Raw genomic sequence first — 20,305 nt, 5'->3', positions numbered from 1 at the left:
CATCGAATGATTGAAACTTCCTTTATCACTATACATGCCGTCTCCACTGAGGTCGGAAACCTGCATTTATAATTCAGATATCGTCTGATTGATTATATTATAACATCCTCTTTGCAAGGCATAACCATCAGAATTTTCTTAATGGCCTTATGACACTTTTTCGGATACATGCACGGCAAAACATAGAGATTCGTTAGCCGTTAGAGGTACATGCATCTTCATAGCGATTCAGGTTGTACACTGGTTGGTGGCGGTGGGGGCGACGAACATGGCCCCACCATTAATCCACGCATTTGAACAAGATTTAAAAACTCCAGTTAGAAAGAAATCCTGCATTGCGCTTCGGTCCGTCGTCGTCTGAAGACGTTCTTCAGATTTTGATAACCAACATGTGAGTCGCGTTGAACGTTCAAACAGAAGGAGAGTTTTATATCATTTTCGTATTACATTATCTCTGTTACACGGGCAGCCTTCGACGTCCGTTGAAGCCAACTGCCTTGAAAAACGCGCGTAGCTCCAGCACGCGTGTATCGTGTCAACCTGATTCAATGACATTTTAGAAGTTGCCACATTCCACGCTTGCTGGCGTTACTCAAGGCAGTTGGTTTCAACGGTCCTCGCAGGCTGCCCGGGTAAGAGACTCTCGTAAGCCGCGGCCCGAATGGACACGCAACGGTCAAGCAACACGCCGATGGTTAAATGTCTCGGGAGAAACACCGGCAACGCTGTTTTCAGGTTAAACACAACACAGTAAATCATTTTACACCTTTATTTGCTCAAAAAAGGTGTATTCTTACAAAAACACCATTTCTATTTCGCAAAGGGTGCAAGAAGAACATTACTAATAGTGTTATATCGAGATACACCACGTTTTATCCAATGTCGATCATTCATGGTGTAAAGTGGGGAATTGAAACAGGTGTTTACCGTCTAATACACCTTTTTTACACTCCATTTGAATTGGGAATATGGTGTTAAAAATTGTGTTTTATTTCGTGAGAGAAAAATTATGCTGGTTTCACAGCTCCGCTCAGCAAGAAATCACATTATAGACGATAACCTGTGTTAAAAACGCAGTATTTGCCTGGGAATTATGTTAGGTATTTAGCTGATATATTTGACTCGTTGCAAGTGTGGGTGTTAATTGCAAAGACGCATTTCCGTCACCGTTACAAACGTTTCCCGCTCCACCACATGTAACGAACGTGCCCCAACAAATTGTATTTCAGTATATGATCCATCCAACACGCCAATATAGGCTACTGAGGGTGCCCGAGGTCTCTTCAAGCCTCGGCACTCAGGTTAGCCCCACAGTGTTACCAAGCTACCGTGGCGTGCCTGCGACGCACTGCGTTCCGGCTTAGGTTCTACGACGGAACCACGGCTGGAAGTCTGCGGTGTTCAGGGTGGCGCTTGCCATAGAAGCAAGAACGCCGAACTGTATGTCTCGGCCACTGGTCTCGGCATGCTGCCACAGAAGCTTTTATTACACTAGCTATTTGCGAGGGAATATTTGCCAGCAAACAATTCCATAATAAAAGGTGTTTTCAATAGAATACTCCCCTTTTAAGGGTGTTTTTGTTTTTAAACGCCCATTATAACGGTGTTTTATTAGGATTACGCTCAAGTAAAGGGTGTATTAGAAAACACCCATCATTTGACTGTAAAGGCAACACGAAAAAGGTATGCGCCAAGGGACAAGCCATTTACACCAAAAAGTGCAAAAAAGTTTACCATGTAGGGGGGAAGTATTTTCCACTCAAAGTACGACTACGTAAAGACAAAAGACTACTTGTATCGCATTCGCAGCCGCTCGTTGAACGCGTGTGCATATGAATATATTGGTCAAAACTGGATGAAAGCATACGTTGCATTTTGCGGGTAAAAGCACTTTAAGAATAATTTTTGCCACCCAGGTTCCCCTTCACCTCGATCCTTTTTCCTTACCTCAATCTTTTTTTCTGGAAGTTTTCCTCACCTCGCCTCAATCCCAATGTCCGTGAGGTGAGGACCTCTGCTTGAAGCTTTCTCTGTTGTGAGAAAACACAACACGTGATCACCGTTGAGAATTTGACTCTTCGATTGTATATAGTGTACATTCATGTACATATCATGTTGTTCTATAATGAAACACTTCCATCCTCATTTGTAATCAGGCCATCTCTCCGCAGGGTGGCCATTGGGGTCGACATGGAGGCTGAACTGAAGCCACCGATTGTCGACTTGGACTTTAAACCGGTAAGTCTGTACAATCATCTCTTGTCCAGCATTTTCCGTGCGGCGGGATTACTAAACGAAGATCAATTTCTCAACTGCTGAAGTACACAGTCTCCTCCTACAGTTTATAGTTCTCGTGATCTTCGATGTATACCGATGCAGAAAGCGTAGATTTTTCGGTGTAGAACGCGCAATCCCGAAAACGAGCGAAATTATAAAAACGGCATCTTTTGCTGTGAGAGTGCTGTATATTGTAGCATTCCTGGATACATACGTAAAAATGTTCACGCAAACGCCGAATCCAGGTTGTGCAGGTAGTGAACGAGTGTGGAGCGAACGACGCCTTGAACGAGCCTTTTGCACGCTACGAAACAGCGTGAAAACGCACCTCTTTGAGCGGAAGCCATTCTTCGACCCCGTGTACGATCAAAGGATTTTTCAATGCTTCTCCCGCTCTCCATTGAACCGACCGAAGACATGTGTTCGCTTTGTGGCGCATTTTTAGCCGAGTGTCGCTTTGTGCATCTTTCGCTGCCTCTACACAAAAGGTAATACCGCTGCCTGCCATGCTGTTTACGGGCGGACTTTACATTTGCTACGGGCGAGCTTTTTGAAATCACGCCTGACAAGGACATCCTCAACTCACCGATAAATGTGTAACTCGATAGCGGTCACTTCTCTACTGGTTTCTTCTCCAAGTCACTCAAAGATTGATTTTTGTCATTGCACATTCCGGTGGTGCATTCGTAATAATCGTAACGAGGTTCTAAAGATGACCAGAGGGGGGGATATGTTTATTAAAAAGACCACAGATGTCATTAGGAATCGACAGGTAATGAGGATGAAACAACGGGTATCCAGATTGCACTTAATCGCAGGTAGTCGACTACATGCGCTGGAAAAACTGCTGTCATTTCAAGATTCTATTTTTTTAAATTTCGTGTTAGCGCCGCGAAGCAACTAAGGCTATGAGCGACATACAGACATGGGCAGACGGAGAGAGGACAGCAGGAAAGAGAGGGGGTTACTATGCGTCTTGGGCCGACTTTAGGGAGAACTGCGCTGACATACGTCGAGAAAGGCTGCCTCAGACAGGACGACCGTTTCCCGGATTCGTCACCTCCCCATCCTAGCCACTATGCCACGGCGAGTAGTTTTGAAGAATCTGGACCCACTGAGATGAGTAGAAAGAGTTGGACCACCAGTGAACTTGAGAAAGTGATTTTCTAGTCGTTTCCACGGCTTCAACTCCGAGAAACGTCCTCTATTGTGACTGCTCATCATTAGAGCGACGACAGGCACATCATGGCTAATTATGTCCTTCCGAAGCGTGCCGGTTTCCAAGGCCAAAGCTTTAATCGAAAACACGTTCCTCGCTTTTGTTGGAAGGTCACCATAGGAAACCTCCGCGAAAAAGGCGCTCAGCGTGATGTCTTGGGGAGCGAAAAATAAATGGCCGCCGCCCCGAGAAACAATCCATTTCTAGGGATTCTATAACGACCCTCCCCCCTTGGTCCTTCTCTCCGGCCAGATGCCTTCCAGTTGCGATCCCGTGTTTTGTGCTCTTCCGACGTGCTAGCTAGGTGAGCATGTCAAGGAATGGGTCAGTTCGAATGGCGTCCCTCTCAAGTGAGTTCTTTCATGTTTGCGCTTTCCGAAGTACCAAGTTTCACCATTAGTGTTTCTCCGGAAAATCTTATTTGCGGTTCAACGGTGGAAATGAGAGCTATATACGTACCTCGTGAGACGAATGGCACTATACGTAACTTTCCTGACAAACTCTCCTGGAAGACGAGAACGTAAACTACAATGTGTTGTCGATTAACTCTCTCGCACTGTCGCTTCTGGTGCCTTGCGCTAGTTGTTCAATTGTATCAAACTTTCCTTTTCGACTTCAATTGTGCTAAGTTTGTGGTGGTGCTCTCGTCTATTTGCTCGCATCTGTGCCTGTGTCTCACAAAGTGTTTGGATTTATGACATTTCTTCCCCACCGTCCTCCTCCTTCATTGGTTTTATGTATAGTGAGCCCTAATTAACGCGCTCTGGAGTAGTCAGTCCCGAGTATTTTGGAACTAACATCTTCACTTTTGCTTCTTTTCATTTCCTTTTTCCAATCATCAATCGACCGCCGAGTGTTTCACCGAGAAAAGCCGTTTTATAGACTTGAGCGATTTTCGTCTTTCGAGTCGCCATATTTAATATGTTCTGCCGGGCCAAATGAAAGGTCGATTGACACATTTTCTTTTTTTATATATAATCAATCACTTAATCGATTGGCACACACGAACTTTCGAAATGGGTGTAAAAAGAGAAACACGGAGGGTTTCCTGACGACGGAAAGAGAAGCGGCTAAACCGACATTTTGGAAAGAATTCTTTGGACGTCATATTATCCCCCTGTATCCCCGAATTGCGTTGGAATAACCCGAAAGTAAGAATCCCCAGATCATACAACTGGCACAACAAACCAGGTAGAAAATGAGAGCATAAAATGACCAAGAGGAGCTCCCCTTATGCAAATGCAAAGTGAATCTCTGGGCGCTAACAATGGAAGCCTCTTGAAAGGTTCACTTCTTTGGGTTTCCGACTAAGCACTTTGCTGAGAACAAAAGAGCCGCAAATGGTGCGTGTCAATCATAGCCACTGAAATACACGAGAACGAAAACAAAAACTTCGGAGAAGAATGAGAAAAGCAGCGCCGGTGGTGCCGTCTGCTGGCCACGGAGGGAACGAAAGCCGCCGAAAGATGTCCTCTCCACGATAGGATTGTTCATAACAGCAGCGAACCTTCTATTGCGTTGCGGCGCGAGAACCGACCGTATTTCTCGATGCGCACCCCTATCACAGGAGAGCGTTCGGAGGTAGAGAAACCTAGGAGGCAATAGAAAACCTGGGTATATAAATGCGAGGGTCATACACCGGAAAATACGGTATTTTTTCTTCAGTTCTTTCGTATCCCCTCGTTGACAGGGCCCATTCAAAATATTCATTGAGAGGACTTGACATCGACGAAGGCTCATTGGTGCGTGAGTAACGACCAATGGGAAGTTGTTGTGGAATCTGACGATGTTTCTTTATGTGGAGTCATAACAGCGGTCCCCCACCATGGGGAGCACTCACGCCTCGACTTTTGTGCCCCATCGTCGACCCATATATATTAAACGAAAAATAATGTTCTATTATAGTTTATAGTATCGAAGAAGTTGCGAGCGTTGCTTGTAGCAGGTTAACCAGGCTTTGTTTCTCTCGAGAGGATCGTCAGGACGATTTCCACGATAGTTGAGCTCCGTTGACACGACGGCTCAACGTGTACTCTAGAGCTCCTCTAGTTGGCTTTGATTCCCAGAATTTCGTTTAAAAAGCGCGTCCCGAGAGAGTCCCCCAGTTTGTCCTTCCCAAACAAGTAAAGAGCGGCTTCTTTTCAACAGCACGAGTGTGTGTGTGGATAAAAAAGCCGACACAATATAAATATATCGTCGTCACCTCCAGCAGGGGTGTCAGGCGGGCTCGTTAATCATTCCAGTGAACGGGACGCATCCTTATGCCGAACGTAATCGAGCGTGTTTTTCCCTTTGTGCTTCACCAGGGAGCGTCACCTTTGTCAACCTCGCTTCAATTGTTGCTCACACCCCTACCAATGGACTTTTGGGCTTATTTTATTTTACTCGGGTGGAGAGGTTACGTTCCGCAGTTTGGTCGCGGTCGGGGAGTGATGCTCGAGTTTGCAGTGGCGGGGAACCACCATGCACACAGGCCTCGTTACAGATGGGGCCGGATCGAGAACCAACGGTGCATCGCTACACCTGAACATTCGCATCGTGATACCAAACTTTACGAGTTGACCAAAAGTTGATAAAAATTAGGCTGACTTGAGCGTGTGCCACGGCGCAGGCTCTTTTCAGCGTAGATTAGCGTATAGAGCAGTTTGAATTCTTCGCAGACAGGGCATCGAGAGGGAGCTACCACAGCGCGTATTCGTCAGTATTTCCTAATAAAGGTTCCACATTTCTGCACTGAAGGGTTCTTCTTACACAGTTGAACGTAGCTTCGTCCAAGCGGCGTAGGCCTATCGAGGTTACTATGATTTATTATGCCAACGTGCGTGAAAGATAAAGGAACAGACAGGCAGCTTATGTTGATGGCGTATGAATTAACAGCTCGTTGCTGGTAAACACAACACAACAAGCTATACACGTAACAGAAAACAACCACTTAATATTTTTAGTTTGCTATCGCGAAATTGCGGTAAAATAGGGTGCCTGAATACTCAGCGTGTGTATAGAGGGAGCTATAGTATCCTCCCTAGTGTAGAGGGGGCTAGTATTGACGGTAAAATGGCTCGGTGCGACGTCTGCTGGGAAATAATGCAGAATTCGTCAAGCAACAGTGATTTGCTGCTTCCTGGTGGTTATGCGTAGCCAACTGATTTCGTTTTAGACCCAGTGTCGTCCGCGTGCATTGTAGTTTTGCCGTCGTTCTTGACGATCAATTCGCAGTTGGTGACCACTTGGACCAAGTGGTGCCTGTAACCTTCAGTTTCAATTTTCTAAAAACCCACGAGTACAATTGGGAGGAAAATTGTGATTAAGAATACTGAGGTCAAAGGCTACCGAATAAATTTTCTCTCGTGCTTCGCGGTACCTTTAAAAGGAAGTGGATCACAAATAATAATTCGTCGCGATTAATTTTACGTCGCGAGACAACTGTGATCATGGGCGAAGCATAGTTAGTGGTGAGTTTGTGAAATAACCGGAGGCTGAAACTTCATCACATGGTACATAGGTAATGGTCCCCGCGGACGACATGTCTAAACATCACCATCGACTTGCTGGTGTTTAAGGCTCAGCTCGTAAACTCAGGTGGATCACAGCGTGTACATGAATGCACGCTACACAATACACGTAACTTATATCGTAACTTTATCACTTTAGTGAAAGGGAGTTGAGAAAAAAAAAGTCAATAAAAGTCCGCATAACTTCGCGCATAAAAGCGCATAACTTGGCAAAAATAGAAAAAAATTAGATGGGCTGTGGCTCGAAAATTGGAGCCTGGAAGTTCGTATAGATGCTTACGCACGTGTTAAAAAAACAAGCCAGTGCCGTGCAGTCGAGATATTGAAATAGGAATACATGTATATACTCTAATCTCGGCGACGCGGTACGACTGGTTGCGGAATTTCTTGACAACAATGATGGCATTACCAGTAATGAGTCCTAGGTTCATGGCACTATGACGGGCCGTGAAACTACGTTAACGACGCCCCTAAAGGCGCAGACATCGGGAGAGTGCCCCCAGCTGGTTCAAGAGTTGCAACCGACACACAATAGAGACCTTTTGCTGCGGCCCTGCGGACGTACGCGCCATTTGCCGCACCTTCCATAATGGAGCCGTTCAATTCATCCTCTATTTTCACCAGCTTTCGAATCAAAACCAACGAAGGATTCGAAATAGGCGTCTTAGTGATCCACGTAATGTACTTATACATTATAAGCTACATAGATGCATCGAAAAGAGAAGAAAAAAGGAACGGAGACGTTGTCTGTCGAAAAGGAAAGTCAAACGATATATGCCATCAAACCAGTCACCCCTACCCGCTACCTGCCGACCCAAGAAAGTCGTGCGAATACGAAGAGACAGAAAATATACATTGACGACCGCCAAAGTTCTTGCCGGCAGCTATCTAAGCAGGATTCTCGAATACTTCTGAGCTTTTCAAACCACCGCCAATCTCATGACGCGGCCCCACCGGTCATGACACCCCACATGTAATTGAATTATTAAACCTTCAAATATTCTATATTTCCATCTTTCATCAAGCCATATATGCAGAGGTATGTGTGCGTGGGCGCACCTATGATCAGCGGGACCGGAGACCCGCCTACTTGGACGTCTGGCTATACGCTACTGCATCAGACTTACGAATGCGGCCATGTAATCTTAAGTGAAGTGGAAAACTAATTCGATGACCAAAGTGCATGTGTCAGTCAGTTCCAGTTACACAAACGACTGTCTGGAGCACACATTCATTTCATTCTGAATATCCCATAGGTGCATTACATGAGCGGCAGCTTATTACGGTGTGTAACTGTCAAACGGTAAATATACAGATCAGAACACGTACTAAGTACGGTTGCGTTAAGTACGGATAGAGAACGCCCTCGCAGTGCAATGTTTATAGTGACACGAGAAAGAAAATGAAAACAAAATTTAAGAACACTAAACCGTGATAACCTGCGGAACGGAAAAATTACGACTGCGCATCTATTGTCCAGAGAATCTGGTCTGTCATTTATAGTATATGGACAAAGAAAGTGTTGTTTTTGCTAACAACAACAACAACAACAAATAAGTTAATGGTAATGAATCAGTGGTGAAGACAGTGAATCTACGTGAAGACAGTGGTGCCCTAAACGTGTAGAATCAACCGTATTTCGTCAACTTGGAGGTTAACACATGGAAGAAACGGCCGAGTCAAGAACATTGTCGAGCCTTCATGGTCATATTTGGTCCATTTCGTATGTGAGATGAGAGTGAAGTCAGACTTTGGTTTCAAAGGGCATTGGAGAAATGGCCATTATTTAGGAGGAATATATGTTAAACGAGAGGTAGATGTTTTCCAGTACTGAAAGGTGAATACACAGCTCGTCGACGTGTATTTTACGAGGTGAATTACTTTATCTGTGCTGCCGTAGCGCGAAATTCCATATTGGCAGCAGAGGAAGGAGGAACTAAATTATGCGACACATTTTGCAGGGACGATCAACATATTTTAGGGGCTCCAGCGCGGCACACACTGCATACTGTGTGCAGCAGCATCGTCAGCCGTGGTAAACCATAACCGAAGCAGACCCGTACTGTTGCCTCACTGGCCCTTGATTTCAAGTATTCGACAGATACGTAGTATAACAAGGTAACATATTACAGGTATCCGGCCACGCGTAGGAATTCCCTGAGAGACTCCACTATGTCCTCAAAGGACAGTCGCGTATGTATATAGGCTCCCTAGGCCCCCTACGGAAATAGTTATAGTTTACCTTCCTCCACCCTGGCAATTGCATGCTATACAGCTTCTCTTCAAAGTGATTTCGAACATTTTGTACATCACCCATATCTAATTCGTTGCCTCTTTGCCTTCGAATAAATGTAATTCGCGATGCTAATTCGAAGTAACCGTCGTCATCATACTTTTTCTATATATATACGTGCTCGTATGAACATTCACGTATGTTCCAATTACTGCTAGAACTGAAATCTCAAAGATGTGTGCTATAAATCGCTATTTGATTAGTCTTCACATATCATAACATTTTACGCTTATTGTTACCCAACATGATTCTGAACCATGTAGCGAGCGCCATTGAAGTGGTAAACTAAGTTCGGCACAAATTTTCTACTGGTGCATCGGCATCGTGGAGCTTTCATGCCTGGTGTAATACTTGTTCCCGACCGTCAGGTCTATAACTGTGAAAATGCAACCAAATTCCTCCATAGGAAGATATTTTTTGTAGTTTTGACCTAGGTTCGAGTAGCTCCTTATTTTCTCTTACTCCGCGTTGAACTTGGCTTTTTAACGACCGATAGCTGCTCCGACATTTTTTCCCCGGCGCTTTCCTGAAAAATAACGAGAGAAAATTCTTACACTGCGGAAGTAGAGGAAGATGTTCCAGAGCACCCAACAGTATTATGGAAAAACACAAGTTGTTCTCATGAGGACATATCAAGTAAAATCCCTCTGCTGGAATGCATGTAGGATCGGATTCGACTGTGCACATTCCTTATGCAAAGATGAATGAAAACGACAGTGGTTGTACCGTGTTGTAAAAACTTTTTTTAGAGGCGGTCTGTAAGAGAATGAAGGGTTTCCGTTTTTCGTTGTCGATCAGAATGGTCAGCAATACGTATTTCATCGTCACATAGTAGAGTGAGCATTGTTGGACTCATTTGGGACCTTGTTTTCTGCAGGAACATACGAAGCTAGGCGGCACTCCGCTGGCCATGCTGGCGGCACAATGCAACAAGCTGGCCAGTAAGAGTCCTCCGCCACTCGCTGACGCAGCCGTGGGAAAAGGATTTCACCCTTGGAAAAAAGGAGGTCCTGGAGCTTCATCTTCGCCTCCTCAACATCATCGTCAAGGTGGAATCCCAGCTTGTACCGGATATCAACGGTCCCCCACATCGACGTGCAGCTATACCCCTTCAGACGCTGCCCTCTTCTACCCGGGCGTCTCTGGCGCTCCGGCCTCCACTTCGACTGAGTCCCTGCTGGCTAAGGTGGAACCCAGTTCACACCTCAGCAGAATGTACTCCCATCCTTATTGCGACAGTTGGCCATTTAACGTCCCCGGTACGGCGGGCCACATAAAACCCGAAGTGGCTACCAACGCCTTTAACTCTACGTCCTGGTGGGATGTGCACGCGGGTGCTGGACCCACGGGGTCATGGTTGGACATGTCGGGTGCCCAAGGTCTTCATTCGCAACTGCCTAACGCCTACCCGGCGTCCGAGTACGGCATTGGCTCTGGACTCCCAGGTGGACCCCTATTGTCGTCAGGTCCGTTGCTGCAGGACACTTACAAGTCGATGCTTCCTTCGCAAGGCGGTGCGGGATCGAGCGGAGGCGGCTCGGCGTTTGGTTTGTCGCAGTCGGCGTTGCCGCAAGTCCCATCGCCGCGATCCCAGAGGAGGTACGCGGGTAGAGCGACATGCGACTGCCCCAACTGTCAGGAGGCCGAACGCCTTGGACCAGCGGGAGCGCATCTCCGGAAGAAAAATATCCACTCGTGTCACATTCCAGGCTGTGGCAAAGTGTACGGCAAGACATCCCACTTGAAAGCTCACCTTCGATGGCACACGGGTGAGAGACCATTCGTCTGCAACTGGCTATTCTGCGGCAAGCGGTTCACGCGTTCTGATGAACTTCAACGACATCTCCGGACTCATACTGGGGAGAAGCGGTTCGCGTGTCCCGTCTGCAACAAGCGCTTTATGCGGTCGGATCATCTGAGCAAGCACGTGAAGACGCACAACGGCGGTACGGGAGACAAGAAGGGGAGCTCCTCTGGGAGCTGCTCGGACTCCGAGAACTCGCAAAGCGAACCACCAGCCCATGGTACACCACCCCTCGGGGGATTAGGCTTAGCTGGTATAGGACCTCCTCCTCCGCACGATCCCATGCATCGGCACAAGTAAATACGGGTCTATCAACCGAGTGCCTGGGGGACTTACTGCTGTCTTTACAGCCCTTCAGAATGTGTTCTCACACGCATTCTGTGTGTTGTGTCATGTATTCGTGGTGTTGTTCATGTGATCTGATCACGCATCTGTCGCCTATGGAGACCAAGTTTTGCGACAGACATTTATTGTGAACTCGTCGAAACCGTAGTTTCATTCCGGATAATCGAACCTACCAAGACAGTCGAGGACCAACACGATAGTTGGAAACCGGATTGGAAAACTAGAATTCATTCATCACGAGCGTCTGGAAAAATAGAACATTTCGGGACGCGGCAAAAGTAATTTCGTGCATTAGTGCCATCTAGAAAGTATAACGAAACCTGGCTGTTTAATGCACAATCTACGAGGAGAGAGAGAAAAAAAAAAGGTACTCGTTTAGCAGCTTTGGAGAACTACTGTGGAGATGACTTCCTTTTGGACAGGAAATTCAATGCACGTTGCGTCCTGATGGCATCAGTGAAATGTGATGAGCGCGCGCGATCCCTATATATTCTACAACGCGCGCGACGCCTTTTTGTGTGGATCGTCCAGTGAGTGAACATTGTACATATGAGTGATTGTAGCTATGTATTGAAAAGCTCTCTCGGTGTTTCTACGGAAGACGAACGTCGTTAATCTTCATTTAAGAGAGCCTCACATCTTCTCGAACACACACTCGGGATTTCCTCCATAAATACTCGCTGGCTGGCAATTCGATCCCTCTCAAGTTATTTAATAGGTAGTGAGCAAATAAATGTATCGCTGTAGGAAGTGTGTCAACTGAGACAGGGTCTTTCTATGTTCGGTGACTGCCACATTGAGAGTCCAATTAATGGCTTTTGTGACGCTCAATTGTAACGGAAAGAATAATAACAAGTGCCACAACATTGCTTCTTGTCTCTTTCTTCGCTCCTCCTGGTGGCCTTAATCATCAGATCGGATACACATTCAGTGATTTCCCACCTCAGACCGCTTTTGCGTCTTGTACATTGTGGAATAGTTGGTTAATTGACGCAGCGTAAAAGGAAGAAACTGTGGGTTGAGGCTTTTTTCCTAACCGTTGGACGTGACTCTTTGTAAATGACAAAGAATCTCCACTCGTTCCTTTTCTGTATTTATGTTTATTATTCTATCCCTTTGAGGTCTCTCGATTTGGTAACGGGAATGAATACAGTGTCGTGCTGATGGTTCAAGAACGGAGCGCGTTTTGGAAAGCTAGCATTCTAGCATGAGCCGAGGTTACACTATGTACACTCGCCAAGTAAAATATCGAGTTGAAATTGTTTAAAAGATAGAGAATACGAATGATAGACTTTTAGGAAAAATCTTCCCGAGAACACGGCACCGCAAAGGATACTGCCCCGACGACCGATAGACGAAAGATATAGATGATACGCGCCATACCTGAGGTCGTCTATCAAGTGAAAAAGAATTCACGGTCCCATAAGATAACAATCTATATATATCCCGTTCTTTTCTTTGAATACCTTATACCAGTGGTTCTCAACTTCTGCTACTAGGGGGAACCCATGCCAGCCGACCTAAGGAACCCTGGTGCAACTGTGAAGCGTGAGGAAGGCGAACCCGACGCAGTACTACTGGCAACGTTTTATTCTGTGTAACTGATTATTTAAATGTTTAGTTATAATTTATTTATTGCTCCAAGCGATAAGATAATCAAAGTAAGCTATAACTGCTCGCGAGATGCCGCTTGAGGTCTGCTGAATTCATTCAACTGTTTCACAATACTTCCCGGCAGATGACGCATTGTGCGTGACCACTGCCGCTTGGAAATCCCGGGTCTACGTATAGGCAGGAGGGTCGCTTCCAAGTTTCTACGAAGTAGCTCCGACTCCACAACCTTTTGTAATGCTTTTGAAACACAAGCGAAAAGCGTGGTGCGGTGAAACAGTGGGGTCGAGTTGCGGGATGGAGCCCACCGGTGAAGACCACAGCTGCTGGCTGTGTACTCTTTACAATGAGCGTCACCCGCGGCAACCTGGGGGCTTAATCGCCTCATCGTCATTATGGTCGTTAAGAGCTAACGAGCGGTAAGAAATTCAAAAAGTTGGGCACGTGACATCTTGTGCGTGACGTATACCATCTCGATGTCAATTTCAATGCCAAGAATCAAACCAAATCAAGAGCGCGCCTTGGTAGGCGGTACTCGCGGGTGCTCAACAGAATCCTCTTCACGGAATCCCGGTTGAGAAATAGACTACCTCATACCGAGAATCGCTGCTTCATCACAGCTTCATCGTCGCTTCAGACACACTCTATTCAGCGCTTGTTTGTTTCTGAAACAACAGCTTTAACCGATGTATTCTTCTCCCGGAGATATATGCAGTAGTATTGAAAGTTGAGCATATAAGTATAGCGTGGAAACGGATGTGTTTGGTTGGACATGGTAGACAAACCGGATAGCCTTCCCCCGAATAATACTCTCCAGGGAGTCTATACATTTATTTCAAACAGTGCGAGGATCCGAGATTATATCAGCATGGTCAAGGAGTGCAGATAATTCAGTTTCTCGAGAACAATGACGCTATACAGCCTCTTGCGGTCACATCCCAATCTGCCGAATCCCGGTTCGCCGAATGCAGTTAAGCGGATTATCTGTGAGAGGAAGGTAAACCGCTTTCGGCCAGCTGGGAAAGGATACATGAATTTTTGTGGCCGGGTTGGGTATGGCGGAAAATGATCTAAATAGGAAAGAGCGGACATCTTACAAGATGAGGAAATGTCCAATGGCTCCTGCTGAATCAACTCCGTTTTTTTTTTTCTTTTACCAATCAATCAATCAACCATCACTCAGTGAACTATAGCCGGAGAACTAAAAATGTGTTGAAAAACACCACACGCACAATGCCACACTGAAGTTAGCCCATTGACAGAGCATATAACGCTAAGGAATCGCTTAGAGCTTACTGATCTTGAAATAAAACGCAGTCATCTGCGTATGACCTGCATTTTGGCGGGATGTCCTAAGATGACTGATTCACATTACTGCGTCTTATGAGTGCCGTCGTTCCATCCGGAAGGGTGTTCCGTTGCAATGATTGGCTGTCAGCGGAAGTAAGACGCAAGCGTAACCGTAACCGCAGCAGTGTGAATCCGCCTTAAGGCGGTACTCCGTATGTAACAGTGAAAGGAGCCCAGAAAGCCATCCAAAATATTTTCTGTTTCTGGAGAATTACGAAAGGACGTAACCTGACGTGACAAGTGACACAAAACATTCTCTGTACGCAGCATTTTTCTTGGAGTAAAACGCCTCCGAACATCGACGCGCACGTTCCCGCTCGACTCCCTCTGTAGGCCGAAACGAGCAGGATGAGGAGGATTGTGATGTCATCCTTCAGACTTCACTTGATCGCGTAGTGCACTTCCTCCTGGAGAGAGGCATGGACCTGTCTCCAGAAAAGACTGTAATGCTGCCTTTTACGCGTCGCCATCTTAAAAGATTTCAGCTACAAATTGGTCATCATCAGGTACGTCGTGTACCACATCACCGCTTTCTCGGCGTTACCCTCGACCGGAGTTTGTCATGGGTAGCGGAGGTGCGCTGTCTAAAAGCAAGAGCTGAGAGTCGTCTTAATGTTCTTCGTTACTTATGCGGTTCCCGGTGAGGCACATCTCCTCGGGCAATGCTCAGCGTTCACCGATCTCTTATAAGTCAGATGGTTGCGCATCACATTCCCTTGCTACACAACCTCCCTGTTACCACAGAGAAGGTGTTACAGTCTATCCTAGCAAAGGGCGTCAAACTCTGTCTTGGCCTTCCTCGAGCAACGTCAAACGCTTTAGCCATGGCAGAAGTACGGGAACCACCTGTATCAGCTCTCAGGATGCAAGAAACGTTCCGCCACTACGTGCGGTTGGCAACGCGTCACCATCGCCATCCTCAGCTTCGAGCCATTATGAGTCGTCACCACTCTTCTTTTACCCAAGCTATCCAGAAACAACGTGGTCTTATTCCGAAACACAAGCCACATGCATTACCAGATATCCCAACATGGGTCCTGCAGCCTCCTGACGTAAGAACTAGTGTACCTGGACTCCCGGGAAAGAAGGATATACCAACGCATGTTCTTCGTCAGTTCAGTCTTGAGCTGCTAAACAGCTCCGCAGGCAGGATGCAGATTTTCACGGATGCCTCTACGACATCATCCGGCTCCTCGTGTGCATTTGTTATCCCGGAGGCGAATATTGAGAGAGCGGTGCGGCTGTCTCACGCCACCTCTGCAACGGCAGCTGAACTTTATGGAGTCCTCTTGGCAATAAGTTTCATCAACTCACAATCTTCAGCTGCTCGCTGGACCATCTATAGCGACTCAAAATGTGCGTTACAGACCCTAGCTACCATGTTTTCTACGGGATCTCTGGCGACAGCAGCACAAGATGTCTTACACGCACACCATGCAGCAGTTTTAAAAGGTCATGACATCCAAATGCAGTGGATCCCTAGCCACTGCGGCATTGTAGGTAACGAGGCTGTGGACGCTGCTCCACGCCGGGCTCTTCAACTAAGGCGCGCCCAGGTGTTGCCCATTTATTTCACCGAGGGTGACGCGGGGCGAATGCTGAACGAGTTCAAACAACGAATGTGCAATACCTCCTGGTTAACAGGATCGGATCGGGATTCGCTTCTGTACAAGGTCGACCCAGGGTTACGCTTTCGAGTACCACCTTCCTTTACGCGACAAACGACAACTGTCCTACATAGGCTACGGCTCAATGTACCGTACAGGGCACGTCTCCTCTTCAAAATCGGAAAGCGAGACTCTCCTAACTGTAGTGAGTGTGGCGTTGTAGATGATGTATAACACACCCTTCTCAGGTGTCAGAAGTACGTCGATGCTCGAAGGGCATTAGAGACAAGCCTCTCTCGTTTGGACCCCCGAGCCTTCGACATCACGAAACTATTAGGTCCTCCTTCGTCCGACAAGGCGCTAAGGGCACTTGAAGACTTCTTGCATGCAACCGGGCTTATGAACATCCTATGACACGGTGAATGTGTGATGTGTCCTGTGTGTGCCCCCGGTGATTCCGCCACTTTACTCTAACTTGGGCGCAGCTCTTGAACTTTTGACCTACATGTTGAACTCCATTATCATCTCTGTTCGTCTCTGGATATCATCCTTTTGCGTTTTCATCATCTCATCATCGGATTGAACTTTCTGTATTAAGTGTACTGGGGTAGCCAGTTTGACTTCGTCGAAACTCACATCCCCATTTTTTTCTTTATTCACATCACATCACATCACATCACAATCATTTCAATACATGTGTTTGGTGTATAACTTTACTGGTACAGATGTCTCCCTCCGTAAAGCCCCGCGGATTATTGCTTTCTCGTATATTTAATGAAAAGACCTAGACTAGTGGCCTAGATGAGTTTGGGTTTGATTTGGAATTTTCTGGCGCAAAGATATCTGGGATCATGCTGCGTCGCACTAATTATGTTGTGGACTAGATTGAAAAAAGACAAATCAGGCAGAGAACGATGACATTCGAAATGATATTTTGCCTAGAGATGCCGTTCCGCTGACGGCCTTAGGTTGGCCGTCTGGAAATTTAGCCTCCATGTACGCTGCTCATACGTCATCTTATAAGGCCTTCTTGTTGAGAACGACTTGTGATCATGAATATACCACAAGGAGAGAACATGCTCTATTGGAGCACTGCTGAGTGCCCCGACATTGTACCTCATGATGGCATTCAAATTATTTGTCCCATGGCGCAGCAATTTCGGTTTTTCTTTTTTTCGACAAACTCAAATGGAAATAGTTCAGTAGCCGCAACTCACTGCGCTCCGTTCACTTTGGCGACAGTCCCTGCACACTGGACCTACAGCAACCAACGAACCACCAACGACTTGCGCTGTATGCCTCAAAGAGATTTCACACATCAAGCGTCATGGAACAGCTGGTCGTACCAGTATGACCTACGTCTTTCCTTTTTCTTTCTTTCTACTGGACCGACATCCTACAACACCGTCGCTCCCTTCAGATTTTCCTGGATTTTCTGCAATATATCCGCCTCCTTTATTTCCTTTTGTACGCCTCTCCACATTCTGTGTCTTCCTTACTCCACAGATGCTGCTGTACAGCCTTACTACCTTCTCACCTCATTGACATTTTACGTCTCATGCAGTCACGTCGGCATTGGGGCCACAACTCAGGTGGCGAATTTCCCCATTCGTCATCATCAGTGTATTTGTTCCTCATCCATTCATCTATGTTGTTGTTGTTGTTGTGTATTTGTTCCAGTAGCTTCGTCATCACCTTCAGCATATAGAACGAGAGTTGCAGCTTCTATATGGTTCTACCATTTTTAAAATTTGTCATTGCAGATTGGTTTGAGTTGTCACATGGACTTGAACCTGGAATGCACGATGGAACTTATGAAGAGATCGTTGTTTAACATTTGCTCACTGACTTCTTCTTGGTTGGCAGGCATACGTCGACGGCGAATGTCAACGAAGCGGGATCGCATTGTCCTGGCCTTGACTGATGTACACGCGTTGCGTTCGTACAGCGTTCCGGCCGCGATATTCTTGTTTTACGAGTCTGAAAGAGTAAAAATTGCGGACATCGCGTAAAAGATTAATATTTGTAACGAGTGTGCATCCCAACGCGCGTATAAAGCAGCTCCAAAAGTAATCCGGAGAACATATTACAAACTATTTGCAAAAGTTCAATTACAGTTAGAATTACATAATGTAACCTTAGTATAGTAATGAACTGTTAAGAATGAAATTAACTACGGTAATTGAATTATTTATAATTAAGTACTTAGCAGGTCTAGATAAAGATATGGCATTTAGAAAGCCACAGAACAGTACTTTATGTCCCGCATGGATCATAAAGTTCACTACTTATCTGAACCCCTTTCATCCTTCCGCTCTGAAATGACGTCCAACCATGCGAACATGCTCCAACTTCGCAAAAAAATTCCAAGGTAGGTTCATCTCGAAAAAAGTTGGAGACATCCCTATTATTAGCAGCCGTGTGTCTAACTATTAACTATTACTATTAAATTCCAAAATCGTTTTGTCCGTCCATTCTCCGCCACCATAGACGCCTTTTGTGTCCACGCAAAACCTTATGCAGACGAACACGCGTAGCGCCATCCGGCGTGCAATGCGGCAACCTCACAAGGAGCATTGGATCGGAATGTGCAGCAGCGGGACAGCCTTCAACGATAATGCAAACCCCCGTGTAACAGCGGAAATGAAGAGTGAAAAGTACGCTACATCAGAGACACTTACACTTTACACTGGCGAAAAAAGTGTATATTGTTACAGCTGGATTTCCTCGACGTAGTTACTTCTTATGAAAGAAGCCGGAGCAAATGCAATCACAAAAATTTCATTTATTTATTTAAATACCCTCAGGGCGTTAGCGTTACAGAGGGGAGTGGTGGTTGAAATAAACGGGTTACACAAATTAGAAAAAGATGGAATGTGTACTTTTTGACGATGGGTAGCGCGATTTCATATGTATGTAGGTGGAAATAGAAAGCGAGATCGCAAGCTATCGTTATGGTAATATATTTTGTGGAACACGCACAGACGGAAAATTTTTCGTCGCAGTGCTAGGTTAGTAAGTTGCAAGTTATGTTTCATAGAAGTTACACTGGCTGTGGAAGTTGCCGAAGATGAAGCGGGCAGCCCTGTTCTGAATGGTTTCAATGGCATGAACAAGAACTGCTGAACTCGGGTCGCAGACCGAAAATGCATACTCAAGTTTCGGGCGAACAATGGACGTGTACAGGGCTAATTTGAGATGCTCAGGTGCCTGATGAAAGGTGCGTCTAACAATATGCTGATTATGTGTTTTCCAAGACAAGTCTGATGAGATAAAAACTCCTAGGTATTTGTAGGAAAGAACCGAATCTAGCGGAGTGTTATCAAGAGTGTATGACCGGCAGTATCCACGGGTTCGTGTTATTGTCATGTGTTTACATTTGTTAATATTGAGCTCCACGACCCAGCATGTTAGTAAGTTATTAAGATCAGATTGAAGAAGCTGGGCATCAGAGTCCTGCAAGATGTCTTTGTATGGAACACAGTCATCAGCGAATAAGCAAATACACGATGAAGAAATACATTGCAGCAAGTCGTTAATGTAGATTAAGAAAAGGAGTGGACCAAGCACGGAGCCCTGAGGCACACCTGATAAAACCGGGGCAAGACCAAAATCAATGTCGTTAACAGTTACGTACTGACTACGGTCAGAAAAGAAACAATGGAGCCATGATAGTACGTTAGTATCAATTTTAAGTGCACCGAGCTTATGGAGGAGGAGACGATGAGATATCTTATCAAATGCCTTCGAGAAATCAAGAAATACGCAGTCGGTCTGGGACCTCTTATCAAGTCACGTACGAGTGATACCAGTTGAGTTTCGCTGGAGAATGATTTCCGAAATCCGTGCTGACTGGTGAAAAAAAGAAAGAGAAGAAGAAACAGAACCAAGTGGGAATATATGACGTGATCAAGAACCTTGCATGAGATGTTGGTGAGAGATATTGGACGATAGTTAGCTGGAGAGACCATTCCGGTTTTCCAATCGCTCTTCTAATGGCTGTTTGAAAATCATAGATAAGTCTAATGAAGAGTAACAAGAAGGATTTTTTAGAAACTTTGAATTGATACCGTCTGCACCGGAACTCGATGATAGTTTTAACGACTCAATAACTTTTTTAACCCCGATGGGGTCAATGGTAAGGGATCCATAACAACGTAGTTCGAAGCAGGAATGTGGGGTATGTTGGCTATTGCAGGTGGGTTGTGATTGGTGTGGGAGAGATTTAGATGGTGATGATGATGATTGAAAGAAAAAAAATGGGTATTGTAGCCCTCATCACGCCGG

At 45.8% G+C, this 20,305-nt stretch overlaps 1 protein-coding gene across 4 annotated transcripts in view; it reads left to right on the top strand.

Annotated features, from left to right (window-relative positions):
* Positions 1-11,503, top strand: part of LOC135387632 (transcription factor Sp9-like) — a 75,109-nt gene extending 63,606 nt beyond the window's left edge. For 3 of the 4 annotated variants that reach the window (XM_064616741.1, XM_064616742.1, XM_064616743.1), the window contains 2 exons: positions 2,172-2,238; positions 10,179-11,503. In XM_064616741.1, coding sequence (XP_064472811.1) covers positions 2,191-2,238; positions 10,179-11,405 — 1,275 coding nt within the window. In that variant the 5' untranslated portion in view covers positions 2,172-2,190 and the 3' untranslated portion in view covers positions 11,406-11,503. Of the gene's footprint in view, positions 1-2,171; positions 2,239-3,683; positions 3,847-10,178 lie in introns of those variants that run through there. The other variant, XM_064616744.1, reaches the window with a different exon arrangement.
* The last annotated feature ends 8,802 nt before the right edge of the window (positions 11,504-20,305 follow it).

The sequence above is a fragment of the Ornithodoros turicata genome, chromosome 3 (genome assembly GCF_037126465.1).
Source record: "Ornithodoros turicata isolate Travis chromosome 3, ASM3712646v1, whole genome shotgun sequence".
Classification (NCBI taxonomy): domain Eukaryota; kingdom Metazoa; phylum Arthropoda; class Arachnida; order Ixodida; family Argasidae; genus Ornithodoros; species Ornithodoros turicata.
The sequence above is the reverse complement of the archived record's forward strand: the minus strand, read 5'-3'. Positions and strand labels throughout refer to the sequence as shown.